The sequence below is a fragment of the Chelonoidis abingdonii genome, chromosome 3, assembly GCF_003597395.2.
Source record: "Chelonoidis abingdonii isolate Lonesome George chromosome 3, CheloAbing_2.0, whole genome shotgun sequence".
Lineage (NCBI taxonomy): Eukaryota > Metazoa > Chordata > Testudines > Testudinidae > Chelonoidis > Chelonoidis abingdonii.
This window is the reverse complement of record NC_133771.1, coordinates 151071957-151094618: the sequence shown is the minus strand read 5'-3', so window position 1 is coordinate 151094618 and position 22662 is coordinate 151071957. Positions and strand designations below refer to the sequence as shown.

Here is a 22662-nt window from a genome sequence, read left to right as displayed (position 1 = left end):
GAGCGGCCGGGTCGGCAGGGGCATATATACGGTGCCGCAAAGGCGCCACGCCAGGGGGCGCCTGCCGACCCGCCGGGTGTTGCTAGGGGAAAATTCTTCCGACGAACATGCACGCAGCGCGCGCACACCTACTTGGAATGAATATGAGCAAGCACTCGAAGAAGAACTTTACTGAATTCATCCTTACACCACTAGTGTGATGCAGGAAACTGAAAAATCCATATTTACAGATGGAAAAATCAAGGCACAGAAAGTTTAAGGGACTTGCCCAATATCACACACTAATTTTGCAGCTGAGCTCAGAACAGAACCCAGATCTCAACTCTTAGGGCATATCTATACTACTGCTTAAATCAATCTAACTTCTGCCGATCAGGAGTGTGAAAAAGACACTCCTCCCAAGCAACGCAAGTTACAGAGATCTAACGCTGTTCACACTGGCGCTATGTTGGCAGGAGATGTTCTCCCGTTGGCACAGTGTATTCACCAGATGCAGAACAACAGTGCCAGTGCAGCGCTTTTAGTGTAGACCTGCCCTTAGTCATACGCATGTGTATTAATAAATTACAAAATAAGAACATGCCACAAAAGACAATGACAATATACATTCACATCCTACAACCATGAAAAAACCCTCAAACAAACCCACCAATCAGAGCGGGACAAACCAAGGAATCTCACAGCATGCTCTGATGTTCAATAAACATGAGTTTGTCAGATCAAAGGGAGAAAGCCATCTCCATGTTGAAGGCCCTCCTCTGAGAATGCTTGGTCTCCAGCCTCCTCGTGTATAAATCTGTACACAGTTAAATTGAGCACCCTGGCTTATCTTACTTGCTCACAAGTGATCTGAAAGAAACACAAGACCTAAACCCTAAGGGACTTTACAGAAACAAACCAATACATATTGAATATACTGAACACGTCAGTTAAGGAGCAGCTGCTCAAGCTAGGCAATTCAGAACTCATCTGGATCAACTCCTCTAAAAACATAATGGCAAAGGAACAAGGTTGGGGCAACCTCCCCACTCAATAACTCAAAGAGCTCTCTCTCTGCTTCCTGATCTCAACAAATTCAAGTTTTGACAGCTTCAACCACCTAAGAGAGGTAGCCATCCTTGGAGACATGGCTGGCAAAGGGTGCGTCAAATATTTTCTTGTCCCAATGTTCGTGCAAGCCAGAGGTTAATGTGAGACTTCCTATATAATTCTTTTTTAGGCCAACGAGACTGTCACCCGAAGTGACAGAGATCACAGCAGCATGGCTGCAAAGAAGGTTGTCAAGAGGAGAGAATGAGAGAACGGCCCACTTTCAGACTGGGTTAGACTGTTACCACAAGCATTTTATATGCTCTCCCAGTTTGGAAATAAACTGCCATAAATGCAAAGCAGAGAAATCCACGTCATGCTCAACGGGAGGCAGAAGGAAGTCTTTTTTTTTGGCACGATGTTAATTAATGGGAGACTTCTGCAACAGAGCACTCCATCTACCTGTGTGGATACGGAATCAAGGAGCAGCGTCCGCAATACAAGGCCTTCAGGAGGAATTAGGACATTTTTAATTATTATGGTTGTGCTTGTACCCGGCATAAGATGCTGTGGCAGGAGTGGAAACAATGGTAGCCCTGCACTAAACCCAGCAGCCAGCAACTGCAGAAGATAATTTGGATTAAAAACAACTATATATTGCCAAGACTTCAGAAGAACAACAAAATGCAACAATGCACATTGGCTCTGAGTGCTCACCACCACTTAAAGACTGTGGTAAACGTCTGTCCCAGATCTGGACCTTAGCGTACAAAATCTGGGTGCTTACTGTGAACCTCCCCAAGCTTATACCCAGCTTGGATCTTATTTCGCTGCCACCAGATAGTATTAAGGCACAGCAGCCTGGGTTCCCCAAATTCCTTGGGAACCCCCTCTGGCCCCCCAACTTTCCCTGGGAGGACCCCAAGACTCAGAGAATGAGTCGACCGCAAAGGATGATCTCCCCTCCCTTCTCCCTCTCTCTCGTTGTTCCGCCTGAGCAACCTCAGGGAATTGATGCAATCCTTTACATCACAAATACCAAGAACTTGTCTCTGTCTCTCCAAGGAGACAAGCCTTAAGCACCAGGGAACAGAGCTGATTCTCTTCTCTTTCTTCCCCGTAACTTTTTCCCGCCTGGGCATAGGAAAGTAACCCACAGAGCATGGCTTTCCTCCCCCCTAGCCTGTCACAGATGAACAGAGCTCCAGGCACAGAAATTTCCTCCCCTTGCCTCAATAGGAAAGAAACTCCCACAAGTTTTAAAAACTTATTATAAAAAAAAAGAAAGAACTACATATACTACACTCTGCATTAAGAAACTCAATACAGGATTTGGCTTATAAAAATAGAAACAAACAGCCTGATTTAAAACCTAGCCCGATTAACCAGTCCAGCAAATCAACACCCATGTAAATACAAATCAAAGCACATCACAGCCGATTACTTTGGTTCCTTTGTACTCACACTTGATAGTAGAATAATTGAGAGAAGATGGAGTTAGAAGAAAAGCTTGTTTACTCACAGCCAAGGAAAACAAAAAAGACCCCCTGAGTTTCCAGTTCCCTCCCAGACTTTAAAAAAAATCCAGGTCTCTGATTGGTCCTCTGGTCAGCTGTTTGGTTCCCCCTTTGTTCACCCTTTACAGGTAAAAGAAAATTAACCCTTACCTATCTACTTATGACAAAGACAAATAAAAGAGCAGCTGTAATAAGTGACTATTAAGAAAGAAATTACCTTCACAGACTGGACAGCACTCTCCTTCTGGCACATAGTACCTGTCACAGTGCAGCTCACCACACTGGGCTGAGAAACAAATCGAGACACCACCTTGACATCGACAGAAACGACAGGCATCCATTCGAAACATGTCTCCATCATAATACTCCACACTGTTAAATATGCAAGCTGGTTTCACTTCTGAAAGTGGTAAAAAGAAAAAAAGTGGATTTTGTAGTTTTAAATAATTTTAAACACAACCAAAGAAGAATTCTCTCTCATAAGAATATCTGCCCCTAGCAAAAATACCAAAAAACCCTGGCGAAATACTGTGTTAAAAAAAGGAAATATGGTCACCCATTTATTCTTATTTTTATTACTTTACAATGAAAAAGCACCCAACTTAAAGGTTTTGAAGCTCTTGAGAATCCTTTTAAAAAACATATGCCCAACAATTATCCAAAGACCACAATTACCAGCAACTACATTTAATTTAACCTTGCCCCCAGCAGAATCTCCACTAGAACTAATGCCATGACTACCCATCACCCAGCTCATTACAGGCAAGGGAAAAAAATGAGCTCTGCAGCCCACTCTGAAGGTTAACAGACTCATGCTGCTGGTGACACAAAGCGATACAGAGACAGTGAGAGAAATTAATGTCTTTTTTAAATAAAGCTTCCCCCCCCCAAGCAATTATTTTTCCCTAGAGTTGGGGATCTTTCAAATACATAAAATATTTGAGAGTTTGTTTCTTCAATAGGAAGACAGTTAAATACTATTCAAAAATATTCCCAGGGCAGCAAGATTATTTATAAACAAAAATCTGCACCTTTATTATTCAAGTATTGACTAGAATTACAATTTACTTATCCCTCTGTTGATCAGTTCTTCCTAGTCTTGCTTAGTTACAAGTTATCAGTACTACCACCTCTTGTGATTTTATCACAACTCTGCTTATGAAAACATGAAAGGCTGCCAACTGACAAATTTTCCTTTATTTAAAATGACCACCATTTCCCATTACTGTCAACAAGTTGGCTGCTTTTTCCTTGCAGTCTATCCGCACGTGGAAATGAGGCTGCACATAATAAAGTTGGCTGCCACCCTCCCATGGTTTTCAATGAGATTGATGCCATGCTCACAGCCAAAGTTGCTGCCACTTTATGGTTCAGGGGCTGAACAGGACACAGGCCTGTGTCAAGCAGCAGGGATACTATGAACAGTGGGTCAGGAGAGTGAGGGGGAGCAGGAGGGAGCTATAGAGGTTGCAGGGAGGCTGAGGGGTCCAAGGATAGTGATGGGATGGGAGATAGAGGGGATAAAATGACAGTTCTCCCCAGTTGGGGAGAGGCACGTGGTAGGCAAGGGCCATCTATCTGAGCAGCCAGGGGAAGGCAGTGCTATTGGACCTTAGTTCACAACGCCTGATCCATAATGTTATTTAATTTTAGATACCATTTAGAAGTTTCAGTTACAGCTGTATGAGCTGCAATGTTCCTTTCTATCACAGACCCGCCCACAATTAGTTTCCCACTATTACTTGCAGCCTAAGTTTACAGGTGGATGGATATAAAAATACAAATTAACCAATAACTTTTAAAAACTTTGCTAAAATATAGTTTTTCTGTAGAACAAATGTCAAACAAAATGTGTGACTGTATGGTGTAATACCACAATATGAATGGTGATGATCTGAAATGATCCACTAACTCATGAATAATGCTGTGATCCCAAAGTCATATTAAGAAAACCACTGCACCACTTTACATTAGCACATATTCTGTATATGCCATATATGTTACAGTAGAACTTTTAAATTAACATTTTAGATAGCTTTTAAAAACTGGGACTATTTCATGAAGAGGATGAATATCTAGCAACCACTATCACCTCATTCTCAGTTGAAGGCATATGTCTTTAGCTCATCAAACTGGTCCACAGTTTTGGGGTCCTTCGGATTCCTTATGTCTTCTGGACACACCACACACACACACACACACACTTCTATCTACAATTTCCACATTTTACCATACATGAACCTGGATAGGATGATGTACAGCTTCAGAACCTACAAGATGGACTATTTCAACTTAACATACATAAACCACTAGCTGATGAAAGCCCATACTATCACATGGATGTAGCATTTGGGCCAAGTAATCCATAATCTCTAGTCTCTCCCTCATACAACCAATAAAACTGTTGCATGCAACTTCGCTGTACAGTAATGGTGGCAATTCATTGAGTTACCTCTGATATAACAATGGTTAGGCGCTCTTGGGATGGCAAATATACATGACTTACTGTAGCTGTACACTGCATGGGTGTAATTTGTAAAGTCAAAATAGCTGTGAACTTAAAACAACGGATAACAGATCATGAATCCCAGTGATCCTTGAACCTCGTGATATTCTAAACAAAAAAAAGAGGTCTCAACCATGCTTGCAGCTGTTTCCATCGCTTCACATAGCAGCCTAGAATTTCTGAGTCAGTGACATACAGACAGGTGACAATCCTGGAATCTTAAATAGGTGATCACGTCAAGTTTTAAAAGAGCTTCAGTTAGTCCAGAATACAGCAAGTCCACCTCCTTAGCCACCAAGATCACATCACCGCAGCTTTGTTCACAAGACTTCCCCCTGGGACCAACTGAAGGTAAGTTTTGGCCTAACTATCTTTTGTGTGCGTGTGTCCATGTGTGTGCATCATATAATTAAATTAAAATTAAAATTTAGAATTAGCAGGTTTTTGTAGAAAGCAGTAAAATTAATGAAACATCTTATTGTGAGGTTAGAGATTCCCCCCCCCCTTCATTTGCCTCTAATATTAAGACAAGTTTCCTTTAAGATTTTACTGCATGTCAGTGACATTTTAAAATATCCCCAACTCAGGTGTCTATGTTCAGCTCCAGTCTCAAGGCATGTGGTAGGACTGCTACTGTGAAACTTAGAGGTTGAAGCAGATTCTCTCAGCAGTTCTGATGTTTAGTTTATATAGGTCTGTTTCTCTGTCTTTAAGGCATATTATAAAAAACAGAAAAAGGGAGAGACCAGAAGAGGAAATACCATAAGAGCTATTGTGTCCGGGAAATTAGCTATGACCTCATTAGAAAGCGATTCACAAACATTTGTGAAATATTACAATTGTATGTACTCTGAGTTGCTAGTTTAAAAACAATTTCCTGAAAAGGAGAAAGTGCTAATAATAAGAAAGGTCTTTAATCCATTTGTTCATTATTTCTGAGTGTAGCTAACCAGACGGTCTGCAAATTCTTCAAAGAGAAGCCTTAAGCTACGCCTGACTAGGACAGCAGACGTGACGAACAGTCCTGTGGCACCTTATAGACTAACATTGGAGCATGAGCTTTTGTGGGTGAATACCCACTTCATTGAATGCATGCTCCAATATGTCTGTTAGTCTATAAGGTACCACAGGATTCTTTGCCGCTTTTACAGATCCAGACTAACACAGCTACCCCTCTGATGCTAGGACAGCAGAGAAATTCCCTGTCAAGAATGTCTAATTACCGTTAAAAGGCAAGGAGTTCCACAGGTAGACTGAGAGTTGTGTGAAGAAGTACTTTCTAAATCTTAGTTTTAAACATACTTCCTATTATTTCACCCCTATTTCTTTGGGCGGTCCCTGGTTTTTGTGTTATGTGAAAAGGTAAACACTTCCTAATTCACTCTCCACACCATTCATGATTTTCTAGATGTATATCATATCCCCCACTTAGTCACCTCTTTTCCAGGCTGAATAGTCCCAGTCTTTTTCATCTCTCTTCACATGGAGGCTGTTCCAAACCCCTAATAATTTTTGCTGCCCTTCTCTATACTTTTCCAATTCTAATACATCTTTTTTGAGATGGGGCAACCAGAACTGCACGCAGTATTCAAGCTGTGGTGTACCATGGATTTATCTAGTGGCTTTGTCATATTTCCTGTCTTATGATCTAGCCCTTTCCTAATGGTTCTTAACATCGTTAGCTTTTTTGACTGCCAGTGCACACAGAGCAGATGTTTTCAGAGAACTAAACACAATGACTCAAAGATCTTTCTTGAGTTGTAACAACTAATTTAGACCCTATCATTTTGGACATACAGGTGGGATGATGTTTTCCACTACGCATTACTTTGCACTTATCAATACTGAATTTCATTTGCCTTTTTGTGCCCAGTCATCCAGTCTTGTGAGATCCCTTTGTAACTCGCTGAAGTCATCTTTGGAATTAACAATCTTGAGTAATTTTGAATTGTGTGCAAATTTTGCCACCTCACTGTTCACCCCCTTTTCCCGATCATTTATGAATATGTTGAACAGCACAGGTCCCAGCACAGATCCTTGAAGGACTCTGCTATTTACCTCTCTCCATTGTGAAAAGTGACCATTATTCCCTATCATTAATAGAGTGCACCTGAACTTTCAGAAAGCCTTTTTTAAAAACCAGCACTATAGTAGCTATCCTCCAGTCGTCTGCAACAGAGGCTGATTTAAGCAAAAGCTTATATATCACCGTAGTTCTGCAATTTCATATTTGGGTTTCTTCAGTATTCTTGGGTGAATACCATCTGGTCCTGGTAACTTCTTTTTGTTTAATTTATCAATGTGTTCCAAAACCTCCTCTAATGACACCTCAATCTGGGACAGTTCCTCAGATATTTCACCTAAAAAGAATAGCTCAGGTGTGAATCTCTGTGATATCCTCTGCAGTGAAAACTGATGCAAATTCATTTAGCTTCTCCACAACAGCCTTGTATTCCCTGAGTGCTTCTTTAACAGATTGATCGTCCAGGGGCCTCAATGATTGGCAGACTTCCTCCTCCTGATAGGCTTACAAAAACTAATAGCAACATTTTTTTTTTTTTTTTTTTTTTTTTAAGTCTTCTGCAGTTTGCTCTTTAAATTCTTCTTTACCCTGCCTCACCATATTTATACACTTGAGTTCCTGGTATTTATGCCCCTTTCTATATTTTCGACTCTAGAATTTGATTTTCAGTTTTTAAAGGATGTCTTTTTGTCTCCAACTGACTCTTATTCTATTGTTTAGCGGGGGGGGGGGGGGGGGGGGGGTTGGTCCTATCACTAAGTGGTTTTTTTGTTATTAGGGGTTTATACTTAGTTTGAACCTGCACTATGGTGCATTTAAATAGCTTCCATGAAGCTTGCAGCTATTCACTTGTGACTATTCCTTTTAATTTCCATTTAACTAGCTCTCATTTTCTGTACTTTACCTTTTTGAATTAAATGCTATTGCGGTGGGTTCTTAGGTATCCCCCCTCCCCACAAGGATGTTAAATGTAATTACATTAAGGGTGCTATTACTGAGTGGTTCAGCTATATTGTGGAACGGATCCTGTGCTTCACATAGGACTAAATCAAGAATTGCCTCTCCCCTTGTGAATAGCAGGACTTGCTGCTCCAACAAGCAGTCATTCATTGTCTAGAAATTTTATCTCTGCATGTACTCAGTCAATATGAGGATAATTAACAACCCCCATTATAATTGGGTATTCTGTTACGTAGTCTCTCTAATCTTCCTGAGCATTTCACAATACCATCACCATCCCAATCAGGTAGTTGGCAATTTATTCCTAGTACTATATTCTTATTATTCGAGCATGGAATTTCTTTTCATAGAGATTCTGTAGTACAGTTTGATGGCAGTTAAAGTCATGTTAGCAGGTATACAGATATAGGTGCTGAGGAGACGAGGAGGGGGGATTTTTTCCTCTCTCTCTTTAATAATATAGGGAAGGCCAAAACATGCTTATATTGGGAGGGCAAGGAACCTGATGAGATTGAGATGCTGAGAAGGGTAAATTGGGATGGGGAGGTGAGAGAAAAGTTGTGGGAGATAAAGCAAGAGGGGATGGAACCACTTGGGCAGGAGGTGGAGAACAGCAAGAAGGAATAGTGAGTAGGGCGTAAACAAAAAGGAGAAAGTGGAAGAAAGTGGTCATATCAAACCTTGCTGGGTTTTTTGCTTTGAAGAATTCAGCAAGATGTTATGCAGCAAGGGAGTAGGGGAAAGGAGGGGGTGGGGTGGGGCTTGAGAAGGGAATCAAAGTAGTAAAGAGTTAACTTGGTTTGTGAGTGTAGGACTTGAAAAGGGAGAAGAAGTAGTGCTGTTTGGCTGAGATGACGACAGAATTAAATAAGGAAAGAGTTCAGTGGTACTGGAGAAAGTGAGCAAAGTCACTGGACTTCTGCCAGAAACACTCAGCATCACAGTAAAAAGAGTACAGAAAATGGATGTTGGGAATAAGCCAGGAGTGGGGACTGGATGGATGGACCTTGTGGTAGAAAGCTAAAGGGTGTGTAGTGGAAATGATCAACAGCTGAGTTGAGGGAGGAGAAAGAAGTGGGAAAAGGAGAGCAAGGGCTCAGAGCAGAAGATAATCTGTGGATGCTGATAGTTTGAAAGTCATTGAAGGAACAAGTGGCAGAGTGAAGAAGAGGGGGCCAGTGAGCAAAGCTGAAGGAGATGAAGCGGTGATCAAAAGGAAGTCAGTGATGGAAAGATAAAAGAGGGAGCAGCACTTGGTGAAGACAAAATTCAATGAGCAACCATTTTAGGAAGTGGGAGGTCTGATCCATATTTGCAGGTGAGAGCAAGAAGGCAGGAAGCTAGGGGATAAGATGGGATATCAGTATAGAAAGAAAAATCATCAGGAGAGGGATAGATCAGTGATTTGAGCATGGGCCTGCTAAATCCAGGGTTGAGAGTTCAATCCTCAAGGGAGCTATTTAGGGATTTGGGGCAAAAATCTGTCCAGGGATTGGTCTTGCTTTGAGCAGGGAGTTGGACTAGATGACCTCCTAAGGTCCTTTCCAACCCTGATAGTCTGATTCTATGACTGCAATGTAAGGAAGACAGTGCTCCAAGAGGTGAAGTCAGAGAGGCAGGTGGACAGGGGAAGAGTCAAGTGGTAAACAGATAACATGGAAGGAGAGAAGAAGAGGAAAAGTCAGATGAGGTATTGTTCAAAGAAAGAATAAACAGAAGAGGAGGGATGGACTAGAAGTGACAAGAGCAGGAGGAAAGAAAAAGCCTATTGCCTTCACTATGATCTTTGAATTAACTCCGGAGCAGGGTAAGTGGGAGAAGGCAAGACCACTGCACAAGAGAGAATGATGGTAGCAACAGTGTAAGAGTGGGAAACCCAGGCCTCTCAGAGACTAAGATGGAGAGGGTGGGAGATGAAATGATCATGTTTTTCTCACTTTTTCCAAAGAAAATAGGTGGAACAGGGATTCAAGATGGAACAGGATTTAGGGAGGAGGCAGGTATGATATTAGGGAGGGGATTCTCTTTATAACTGAGCTCCTTCTTTAATCCCTCTTTTGTGGTATTTTCTCAATTCAGGAAATGTGCAAAGTTAGATGGTGTGAATAACTATCTGGATGAATTTTGATCTGATTCAGTTCCCATGGGTGTCAGTGGGCATCTCTGCATTGATTTTATAAGGGGTTAGATCAGGCCCTGAAAGAGAAATGAGCTCTTGTGAATCTCCTACTATAGGCAGAATTGATTTAGAAGCCAGAGCCACCCAGTGGAAAGGAAAAACCCTGGCTATGAAAAGTGTTTGTAATTTTCTTTAGTAGAATGACTGCAAAGAGGATTCTGAATTGCCTTTTGAACCCTGGTTGCCTTTTTTCATTTAACTTAGCAGACTATCTGCAGGAAGTTCTTTTTTCCTTCAATTATTTGTACCGCATGCTTCTGGGTTTATTTGTTCCCTATTTGGCCTTGCCTCACCTAACCTGCTGCAGTTGTTTTCTATGATATGAGCATCGCTCCATATTAGGAGCAACTGTATTCCACATTAAACAAACATTCATAGAAATGATCCGGTCAGTCATTACTTTGTTTTGAGCAGTAGGCTGCACCAGCCCACAATGAGATCTGAATTATTGAGATTTCTCAAGCTATCCTTAGCTGGTGGCTGTCTTTGATTAGGGCCATGCAAAAGATTAGAGATACATTTAGTTTGCAACCCATATCCTTACTAGACAGTCATTTTGCACAGTAACTCTAGCTATACAAGGAGTTTCAGTGTCTGTTTATAGACAAGTTTTGGCACTTTCTGTAGCAGTATCGATGGGCTCCCAGCCAGCCAGAAGGGAAGTGAAACTCAAGACAGTTGTTTGTTGATAAAATGACTAAAGGTCACACGATTCCAACAACCTCCAATGACAGAATTCCTTTACTATGCAGCAGGGTAGCTGATACACTCCTGGACGAAATTGCTACAATCAATAGGAACCTTAATTAAAATGAAAAGGAAGAAAGCTGATTAACTTAAAATTAGAGCTGTTGATTAACTGCAGTTAACTCACTCGATTAACTCAAAAAATTAACTGTGATTAATCACACTGTTAAATAGAATACCAATTGAAATTAAATATTTTTTCAAGTTTTTCTACATTTTCAAATATATTGATTTCAATTACACCACAGAATACAAAATGTAGTGCTTACTTTATTTTTGATTACAAATATTTGCACTTTAAAAATGATAAGCAAAAGATAGTATTTTTCAATTCACCTCATACAAGTACTGTAGTGCAATCTCTACTGTGAAAGTGTAACTTACAAATGTAGATTTTTTTTGTTACATAACCACACTCAAAAACAAAACAGTGTAAAACTTTAGAGCTGACAAGTCCACTCAGTCCTACTTCTCTTTCAGCCAATTGCTAAGACAAACAAGTTTGTTTACATTTACAGGAGAAACTGCTGCCTGCTTCTTATTTACAGTGTCACCTGAAAGTTAGAACAGGCATTCACATCGCAGTTTTGTGGTCGGCATTTCAAGGTATTTACGTGTCAGATATGCTAAACATTCATGTGCCCCTTCATGCTTCAGCCACCATTCCAGAGGATATGCTTCCATGCTGATGATGTTCATTAATTCAATTTGTGACTGAACTCCTTGGGGGAGAACTGTATGTTCCCTGCTCTGTTTTACCTGCATTCTGCCATATATTTCATGTTATAGCAGTCTCGGATTATGACCCAGCATATTGGATTTACAAACACTGTCACTGCAGATTTGACAAAATGCAAAGGAGGTATTAATGTGAGATTTCTAAAAATAGCTACAGCACAACCCAAGGTTTATGAATCTGAACTGCCATTCAAAATCTGAGAGGGACAAGGTATGGAGTATGCTTTCAGAAGTCTTAAAAGAGCAACAGAGATGCAGAAACTACAGAACCTGAACCACTAAAAAAGAAAATCAACCTTCTGCTGGTGGCATCTGACTCAGATGATGAAAATGAACACACATATGTCCCCTCTGCTTTGGATTGTTATTCAGCAGAACCCGTCATCACCATGGATGTATATCCTCTGGAATGGTAGTTGAAGCATGAAGGGACATATGAATTTTTAGAACATCTGGCATGTAAATATCTTCCGATACACTTTCATGATAGAGATTGCACATACAGTACTTGTATAAGGTGAACTGAAAAATACTATCTTTTGTTTATCATTTTTACAGTGCAAATATTTGTAACCAAAATAATATGAAAGTGAGCACTGTACATTTTGTATTCTGTGGTGTAATAGAAATCAATATATTTGAAAATGTAGAAAACATCCAGAATATTTACATAAATGGTACTCCATTATTGTTTAATAGTTTGATTAATCATGCTTAATTTTTTAATCGTGCAATTAATCACGATTATTTTTTAATTGCTTGACAGCCCTACTTAAAATTGTATGTTGGTATCAACAATACTACTGAAAAGTGTACTGTGTGTTCTTTGTATTTACAACTACTCTGCTATTCAGTGAGTGAAGAAACATGAATGTGATATATGCTTGGGGCATTAGCCCTTAGCAATTTTGAATATCATAATACTACTATATGTTTTAGTTGACTTGCAAGCATATCAACACAAATAAAAAGCTATGTGGAATACAGATTACTGCGTTATCACTGCTGGTCATACTGTATACTCCCTATGATGACCATTGTTGAAGCTATCTGTAAGTCATTTAGTTCTATATCTGCTAAAGATTTCTCCACAAAAATGAAACAGAGGTTTGGACTAAAACAGAACTGTAATTCACAGATGCAATATTACTGTTACTGCTAATAAAAATGTATTAAGTGCCATAAATGTATGGTGCGTTACACAGCTATTAAAGAAAAAGCCCCTAACCTATCCTCAGGCATTTACAGTGTAAACAGAGTCAAAAATGCAGGATTATGGGGAAAATAGAATCTATCAAAGGGAACAGAAGAGAGGAAGGGGAACTTAGAACAGTTTATGGCATTGTTAAAATTTGGTGTTCTACCATTTACATATAGTATTTTATAACAAAATGGCATCTTCCCCTCTTTACTTCTAGTTTTGCACACTGCCAAGTTGGTATTAGGGGAAGCCCATGCCATCACTCTAGAGTCCCTAACTTAATATCCTGGTCTCTGCATATTCCAAATATTACTTTACTATAGCTTTTACAATAGCAGAAGGCTTCATACAGTGATCACTGTGAAAGTATTTACAGTTTTGCCTCTTACCTAATTAATGGTACCATGATATTCATATTATTCCTTACACTTAGAAAAGAGTAAGTTAATTACTCACATTTTAATGGACTTTAATAACTATTTTAATGGAAACCACTGTAGTTAGACTTGGAGACTTAGAATTCACCATGTAGTGCAGGTGAATTCTATTGACCACCACTAAACACTAGTAAAAACAAAAATGCAGGCAAAAACAACAACAAAATCACTCTGCTCTAGAAGGGCATGTAGAATTTTAAGGCCACTGGACTATAGAATTGCAACGAATTATAATTCCAGTTTTCACTATGCTAGTAACATTCTCAAGAGTTCTCATTTCAGACTGACTTCCCATGTGTTGTTTCAGCCTGTAAGTGAGTATTTTCTGAAAGTCTGAGCAAAATCTTTTTTGTTTTTATGTTTGCCATATATACACACACTGTTTCCCGTTTAAAAATATGTTTATATATAGAAAGACACATATATACATATTATGAACACAAGCATACATAGTATAATTAACACATGAAAATTCCATTTAGTGATGTTAAGATTGCATCAGGACACACCGTATCCACCCAAAACATCGAGAGCACAGAAATAAGACCTCCACAATGCCTACAATACCATTGATTAATGCACTCCAACACTCCATAATGTTTTCTTCCATCTATAACATAGCAAAAAGCAATACATATCTCAACTTCATCAAACTTCCAGTATAGTGTAAAACTTTCAGAGTAACCTCACATGCTTTTATATCAATTATAGCAACAGATCAGCACATTAGATTGTCACACATTCTGTTTTAACATTGCAAAGATCACTGTTAAAAAAATTTTCCCTTTATTTTTAATAAAAAATAGAAAAAGCAAAACTTAATGGAAGCGTTGAGTTCGAGCTAAGCTCATAAAACCATCAGAGCTCTACCTGTATCAGATGAGGTCTACCAGCGCAATTGGTAATTCTGTTTTGTGAGCTGAAGTTAGGCAAGGAGAGTTTGGTTTTGGAGACAGACTTAATAATACACATTTATACAACACTCAAGAACTAAGGAAAAACAAACAACGAGGATGTTCAACAAGGTAGCAATAGTAGATGGAAGTGATGGCATCAGGAGATAGAGCAGAGTGTGTTTAAGGATATGGGACACTTCATTCTTGATGCAGTATGCAATGCACAGAGGGCTGCATGCAGTGAGGAGGTGAGATGTGCTCTGAACAAATAAAGAGACTATAGCACTCAGGAGGAGCCATAAGCAGATAGTATTGGGCCAGCATGACTGTCTAAATTGCAATCCAAGGTTAAATGTACTGGATATATAAATATACCTCTACCCCGATATAACGCTGTCCTCAGGAGCCAAAAATCTAACCGTGTTATAGGTGAGCCCACATTATATCGAACTTGCTGTGATCCACCGGAGTGTGCAGCACCACTCCCCTAGAGCGCTGCTTTACCGCGTTATAGTCAAATTCGTGTTATATCGGGTCGCGTTATATCAGGGTGGAGGTGTAATAGTGAATGATTTACCTATTGTATATTATAGATAATAAATCTTGCCAGCCAGTAGTTCTAGCTGAGAAAAATAAGGCGGCCGCTATGGTCAGAAAATAACAGAACACTTGAAAATACTTTTCCTAACAATGGAATATTTATTTATATATTTGCCACCAAATAGGGTGAGGGGCTTTTGGAAAGTTGATAATACACTGAAAAATTCTGATGGGAGCAAGAATATCATTATATGCTCACTACACTCCAAAGTCCAAACAGAGAAACATACTGTCAATGTTAACTATATGAAGCTGTTTAGTGTGAGGACTTGCAAAGTTTAGCATGCTAATTAAAACTCAGTACCTGACTTCAGAAGCTCTGTATGGAGTAGCTAGGAGAGGGTCTTTCGATCTGGAAATGGAGGTGGGGATGACAATGTACTGCTGGCAGGAGCAACATAACTGCTGATTTATAATCTTGCTCAGTCAGTAGATTGCAAATTTAAGATTAGGTCTGGCTAGCTCATAGACTCATAGGTCAGAAGGGACAAATATGATCATCTAGTCTGACCTCCTGCACAAGGCAGGCCACAAAACCCTACCCATACACATTTATAACAACCCCTAACCCATGACTGAGTTATTGAATCTCAAACATGTTATTTGAAGACCTCAAGCTGCGCCAGAATCCACCAGCAAGTCGACCCCATGCCCCAGCTGCGAGGAAGGCTTTAAATTGTTCTCTTACTAATTCACGTTTAATCCTAGCTTACTTTTATTTATTTTGATTTTTCTCTATTTTCGGATCACAATAAATCTTGCGTTTATTTAAATTGCAATTTGTGGCCATTATATTAGGGACTCACTCATTCTATTGAGGAACTCCAAAGGAAACAACACTTCTCTCGTTCCTTTTCTCCCTAAAGTTACATTTAAGGCAGAGAAAGAGAAAGTGACTTACTTTGTGCAGTAATGACGTTCTTCGAGATGAGTGTCCCTGTTGGTGTCCACATTAGGTGTCGTGTCGCCTCGCCTTTATAGGAAATTTTTATGCAGCGAGTACTTCTCTACCCGGCACGCATGCTTAGACCTGTCACTCATCTGGAGTGTGTACTAGAGAACATGCACAGGCCAGTACCCCTCATTCCTTTCTCTACAACGGAGGCTACTCCAACTCCGAAGTACGAGGGGACGGAGGGTGGGTAGTGAGCACCCACAGGGGCACTCATCTCGAAGAACGTCAGTTAACTGCACAAGGTGAGTACCTCCATTCTTCTTTCGCAAGAGAGTCCTTGTGAGGTGCTCCACTTAGGTGACTTCAAACGAGGTATCCCCGAGGTATGGGACTTCGGAATCGGTTGGAATGCCGTAAGCAATACTGCCGCTATCCTACGACCTCAAGCAGTTCACTTTGAGAAGGCATAGTGAGTAATGAAAGTATGTGTGGAGACCAGGTGTCCCCCTACACAGATGCCCTGACAGGAGACTCTGCCGTAGAAGGCTACAGAGTCTAGATAGCAGATCCAGTTGAATGTGGTCCTGGATCAATGCCGAGGAGTAAACGTTCCTAACTCTGAAACAGATGACTTATGCACTCAGAGATCAACTCGAAAGCCTCTGACGCAGAGATAGCCATGCTTCGAACGCGGTTCGCAATGAGAGGACAAAGAGTCCAGGCGAGCCTCGATTAACAGGTCGTCTTCTGTCCAGATAAAAGGATCAAGGCCGCTACGAAATCAGGCGTGTACATTCGTGGCCTCAATGAGTTTGTGCTGTGCTCTCGGAAAAAGTGCTGGTAACGTATGGTTCAATTGGAGGTGCATAAAAGCAGCTTGACTTTGGGAAAGATAAAATTTTGCGTGTAAAGCCAGAACAACTCTGTCCATCAAGAACGAGGGAATATGTTGGATCCGCCGCAAGAGCTGCGTATCTCGCCTGCCGTTGCGGGGTAAATGGTCACCACAAGGCGTTTTCATTGAGAGTGCAAAAGGGAGCAGTGTGCTAAGCCTCAAAGGTTGGTGAGTTAAGCAGGACACATACTATGTGAACGATTCCAATGGAGGGTAGTGACCTTCAATCTAGGATATCGCTTGGCGCGCCTTCAGGAAACTTTGTGACGGAATCATGAGCCGTCGGTCAATGATGGGAGGACGAGACTGAGGAGAGGCGCGGTCCGGCACGCGGGCGCTTTTGCGGGTGCGGGAGAGTCACGCTGCGGGCACGCGTGTTTGTTGCTCAGGAAGACTGCGCTGCCGCATCGCGGCCCGTTTTGACAGTGCTGAGAGGAGCACGCTGCTGGCACCTGGCATTTGCTGTGCCCCAGGGGAAGTGCCCTTTCTGACACTTCGACCATTTGCTGTGGCAAGGGACAGGCCAGCACAACGACTTTCCTGAACATTGGACGTCGACTCCTGCCTCATGGTCCGTATGACTGTGGCCTGAGGCATTCAAGAAAAGCTCAGGGACCTGGCTTTGTGTGTCTGCTCCACAGGTAGGAGCTCCCAGGAGACCCCTACCTCTTGTTAAAGTCTCCTCCACTGCATGATGTTTATGCTTCTTGGTACCTCCGCTTTGAGGTTGTCATATAGCACGCTGCTCCCGACCGGTCTGATCTTGCTGGCTGCATGTTGAGTGGGTCTTTTGACCTTTCCCATCACCCGCCCGCCCCTCGAAGCAATATGCTTAGCTCATCAGCCAGTGTGTTCATCACGCCTGGGATGTAAACAGCTGAATATCTGGATGTGGTTTGCATGCCACCAATTCCAGAGTTTCATATCTCTGAACAAAGAGTGGGATACGAGCCCCTCCTTGTCTGTTGATGTAGAAATGCAGGCAATGTTATCTGTTATTATGCGTACATGCTGATCTTGATTAGATAGACTTCCAGATAGCACGAAATCCTAGAACGTTTATGTGTAGGAGGTCATCGAGTGAGACATAACGTCCGTACTGTGTGTGAGAGATATGGGCCTCCAGCCGTGAGGGATGCTCGGTTGTCATCATCACAGTTGGTGGAGTCTGAAGGGACGGGACCAGACACGAGGTTGTCAGGGCCTGTCCACCGTATACAGAGTTCGTTGACCCAGTAAGTATGGTCAATGATTTGTTTAGTTGAGTGCCACGTTTTGGTTTGCTAAACCGTTGCAGCCAAGCTTGGAAGCCACCTCATTGGAAACATGCATTCTGACAATGAAGTGCATGAGGCCCATGTGCTCCAGTCTGAGTTGGCACAGCATCTCGGGCGGGACCGACGACTGTTGTGAAGCCTTGGCAGCCAGCAGTTGGTATAGTATTGACAAGGTCGGTGGAAGGGATGCCACGCGTTCTGAGTCGTAGGCTTGCTTCTCATAACGTTCCAGGCATTGGATAGGACTTAATTGGATTTGTTCTCCAGTATTTGCCAGCCCAGGTATTGAAAGCACTCGATGGTGATTTTACTATGAAGTCGGAGGGCCTCGGCAGTGTGTGGAGGCGCTTGAGAAGCAATCGTCCAGGTAAGAAATATTAATAACCCCTTGTTTCCTGAGGTAGGCCGCAACTACCGTAGAAGTTGGAGAACAACTCCGAGCGCAGTGAAAAGCCAAATGATTAGAACTTTGTATTGTAATGCGGAGCTCAACAGGTGAAAAACAGAGAAACGGCATAGACGTGCAAATAGGTCTCTGTAGGTCGGAGGCTGAAAACCAAATCGCCCTACATGCAGGCTGAATTATGTGGTGAGAGTACCATGTTTAACTTTGTTCTGAGAAAATGATGAGGTCTGCTGAGTCGCGAGGAATCGGTCCGCCATCCTCCAAGTTTTCTTCTGTTTAGGAAATAGGGAACAGAATCCTTTCCCTTGTGCATTTGGGGCCGAGTTCGATATCACCCAGGTAAGAAGATGTTGTTACTTGCTTGAGCGTGTGGTCATTGAAAGTGTCCCTGAATAGTGGACAGGAGGTGGTGGGTTGGTAGAGAGTGGGGAGAGAAGAGGGATGGAATACCCCGTTGTCATGACTCGATAGACCACTTGCAGGTGTAATATTTTCGCCATTGGTTGTTAGAAATGGCTGTAGATGTCAAAGACAGTTGTGAGCAGTTCAATGCGACCTAGGGGACGACGTTTTCGAGACCCTGCACCAAGTTCAAATTTGTATATTTTGAGAAGTTGGTAATCCCGGAGAATTTGGGCGACGCCGCTGTGTATCTGGACCTCTGCGGTTCGCTTGTTGTTGTTGAATCCTGACTCCGGGAAAATGCTGAGTACAATTGAGGTGAGCGCGGACGTGGTAAGGTTGGATCTGTACTGCGCCGTCTGTCCTGATAGGTTGGATACCTTAGGATCGCAGATTGCCTTGAGTCCTTCATTGAGTGCATCACTCATCTAGTGTGGAAGACAGAGTGTTATAACCATCAAGAGGAGCTCCTCTATGGTGTCTGAACTTCGCGAGAAAGAGAGGAGAGGAAAGCCATCGGAAAAAAACCCCCCTCGTGCATGACGCACTGTTACCGTGGGATATTGCTGCTTCAGATTGGCTAATCCAGAGGCTGCTTGACAGATCATGACACGAATATTGATTGGCCTCGGAAACGAAACCTGTAAACTGTGTGTTCTTGTTGTCTAGGATGGTCAATAAAGGGCATGAACTCATTTAGTTTCATTGTGCTACTTCGCTAGAATTGCATACAAGTGGCAATTCAGAAATTGTCAAAGTTGAAGAGGCATACCCTTAACACCCAGCAGGTCTAAGCGTTTGCCTTCTCTGTTGTTGGGTTATGCCGAAATACTGTTGTGTCACTGATTGGCGTGCACCACTACCAAAGAGCTTGGCCCGGATGTGAGAAAAGGAATTCAGACCCCTTCGAGGGAATGAAGTATTTCCGGTCCGCCTGTTTGCAGTAGGCTGGCTTTTGTGCTAGAGTCTGCCATATAGATCTTAGCAGGTCCAGAAGGGCTGAGTTAATTGGCAACGTATCTTCTCAAATTGATTCTAAGCTCATTGATAACCCTTTGAAGAGATCTTGGAGTTTGAAAAAATCATCTGATGCCAGTGGCAGGGAAATTATAGTAGACGCCCTCATGTATTGGGATCAGTGGTACGTGACGTAATTACTGGTCAAGAGCTGGAGTTTAATTGATCTCTGAGGATGGGAGGTTGCGCGCAAGCGTCAGTAGGATCACTTCGCACGTTTTGCGTACTATGTGTTAGTAGAGTAGCGACGTGTCTGCGCGAGGAAAGATGGCACGGAGCCCAATACTGCATGGGGGGAAAAGGCATAGCAGTGCATCCCGGGTTAACACCCAGGAGGGGATCTTGAAGTGTGTGAGACAGTTTTCTGTGTTCGTGAGGCACAGGACTGATGAGGGTCAGAATTAGATCTGCGACTGGCGCGCCTTAGTTCAAGATCCCTGCTCCACTGGGAGGAGGAGGGCTCTCGGAAACCTGATCATTTGTATAGAATCCATCCCCACAAGGGCGACTGTAGTGTAGGTACACTAAGAGCACTTGAGTGGGTTATGGTGTAACGGTGGGCGCAAGTCGTAGCGAAGCAGATATAGATCCTGTGAGGAACTGCGGCTGAATGGAGTTTTAGTCTTTGGCTCATGCCAAGAGTAGGTAGTTAATGCCGATGCCGAGGTGGTGCTGTGCTGTAATAGGCAAAGCTGCGGGTGCCTGTCGGCTGATGTCAGTGCGATTCATGCGTGCCAACTGAAAGCCTGTCGCCTCGGCACAGAGACTCCGTGCCCCCGAAAAAGGCGGTTTAGCGCGGTACCGGAGGAAGCCCGCCCTCAACACCAGGCGGAGAAACTGATGAGCCTGACCGGAGAAGGTTTACCCGCGAAGCTTCCTGTTTGCTGTTAAGTTCTTTGGCTACCTCTTTTAGGGGGGGGGTGTGTGGTGTGTGTGTGTGTGTGTGTGGTGTGTGTGTGTGTGTGTTGTGTGTGTTGTGTGTGTGTGTGTGTGGTGTGTGGTGTGTGTGTGTGGTGTGTGTGTGTGTGTGTGTGTGTGGTGTGGTGTGTGGTTAGAGTGTTGAGGCAGAGTCGACCAGGGTCTGATGTAGATAGCATGGATTTATGAGTAAAAGACAGTTTAACTCCTGTCTTCCTAAGCTCAGAGCTTAACTTTGTGCAGGAGGGCATTTTGAGAATATGGGTTCCCCCAAGAATTTATAAACTTGAGGCCATCCGAAGAGGATAGCGTCTTAAAGAAGAGCACCTTACAGCTGTGGACCAGCATATTTGAAGCGTGACAGAAGAGAGGAATTTTTTTTTTTTTTTTTTTTAACTAGTAGAGAAAGTAGGTAAAATAACTAAGTAAGTACAGAGAAAAACGTAGCTACTGAAGGAATTGTAAGATAAAGAAAGGAAATACTCAAGGAGTCTGTGAGCTCCGCCAAGCCGGGGGCGGTAGAGAAGGAACTGAGGGTATGGCGGCATGCTCTCTAGTAACAGCACCAGAATGAGTGACAGGGGCCGGTAGGAGTACTGCTGCAAAAAATCTCCGATCAAAGACGCAGGGGCGCACCGACACTTAAAGTGGAGCACCCACAGGGACATCTCTCAAAGAAGAAGTGTGTATATATCCTTCCTCTGTTGTTCTAGAATTGACATTCTGAAAAATCCCAGCTGATTTTCATAGTTTTTGAAAGAGAATATAATAGTTCAACCAAAGTCTCTCTCACAGACTGACACTTTTATGGACGCAGACGCTGCTGTATCATGCTACTACATGCTTCCCCTCCCAAATCTTAGGCTTTGAACAATAAACTGGGGAATATATTTTTGTCTTTTGCACATTCTTCCTTAAAATAACTCTCCCACAAGCATGCCACTGCCATCTCCTTGCTCGAAGATTTTTGTAGAGAGCAGGGGGTGCAATGCTTTATCCTGGAATGCTTTGCTTTTTGGTAGCTTTATGCACATTATTATCTTTGAGCCCTCTAATTCCATCTGTTCTGCACAGGAATTTCTAACCCTACTGGGTAAATTCCACTGAATAATACTGAACCCTGGTGAAGACAACATACTTTTCATGCAGGATAAATGGAATGTTACAAATCCACAATGGTATGTCTGCTAATTTTATAGGCATTCTAACTCAAATAAACCTGTCTGAATCTCAACATTTGAGTTTAATAATATAATATTATAATTTTATAATATGTAACACTGTTTAACAAAGCCATTTATCTTGGATAAAATACAGGTCAGGATTTTCAAAAGTAACAAGTGCTTTTGGGTACCCAACTGAGAACAGGCCTAATTATGAAAAAAGTGTCGAACATTCAGCCTCTGAGAATCAAACTGTTTTAAAGTATCACAAGATTGAGCATGTAAAAACTGAGGCACCCAAAATCGCTAGCCCCTTTTGAAATTCTTGGCAATAGGCTCCAGTCCTGCTAACACTTACACAGGTGTTTAAATAAAGCCAATTGACCTATTCAGAACAGTAAAGTTAAACACATCCTGAATGATTTTGAGGATTGAGGCTATAATTTATTTATAAAGCACCCCTGAACTAAGGTGTTCCCATATTACATGCCTAAAAATGTCACTAACACAGAATTACAGTTGTCCAATGGTAGCTTATGCCATTCCAGAATGTGGATAGTGGCTAAATTTACACATCTGAAAAAAGACGGGTACTCACCTTTGTAACTGTTGTTCTTCGAGATGTGTTGCTCATATCCATTCCAAGCAGGTGGTGTGCGCGCGCCGCGTGCACGTTCGTAGGAAGAATGTTCCCCTAGCAACACCCGGTGGGTCGGCAGGCGCCCCCTGGCGTGGCGCCGTTGCGGCACCGCATATATACCCCTGCCAACCCGCCCGCTTCTCAGTTCCTTCTTGCCGGCTACTCCGACAGTGGGGAAGGAGGGCGGGTATGGAATGGATATGAGCAACACATCTC

The 22662-nt window shown here is 42.2% G+C and overlaps 1 protein-coding gene across 3 annotated transcripts in view; it reads right to left on the bottom strand.

Annotated features, from left to right (window-relative positions):
- Nucleotides 1-22662, bottom strand: part of CRIM1 (cysteine rich transmembrane BMP regulator 1) — a 330365-nt gene that overhangs the window by 146515 nt on the left and 161188 nt on the right. For all 3 annotated transcript variants that reach the window (XM_075064226.1, XM_075064227.1, XM_075064225.1), the window contains exon 4: nucleotides 2764-2946. In XM_075064226.1, the coding sequence (XP_074920327.1) occupies nucleotides 2764-2946 (183 nt within the window). The remainder of the gene's footprint in view (nucleotides 1-2763; nucleotides 2947-22662) is intronic.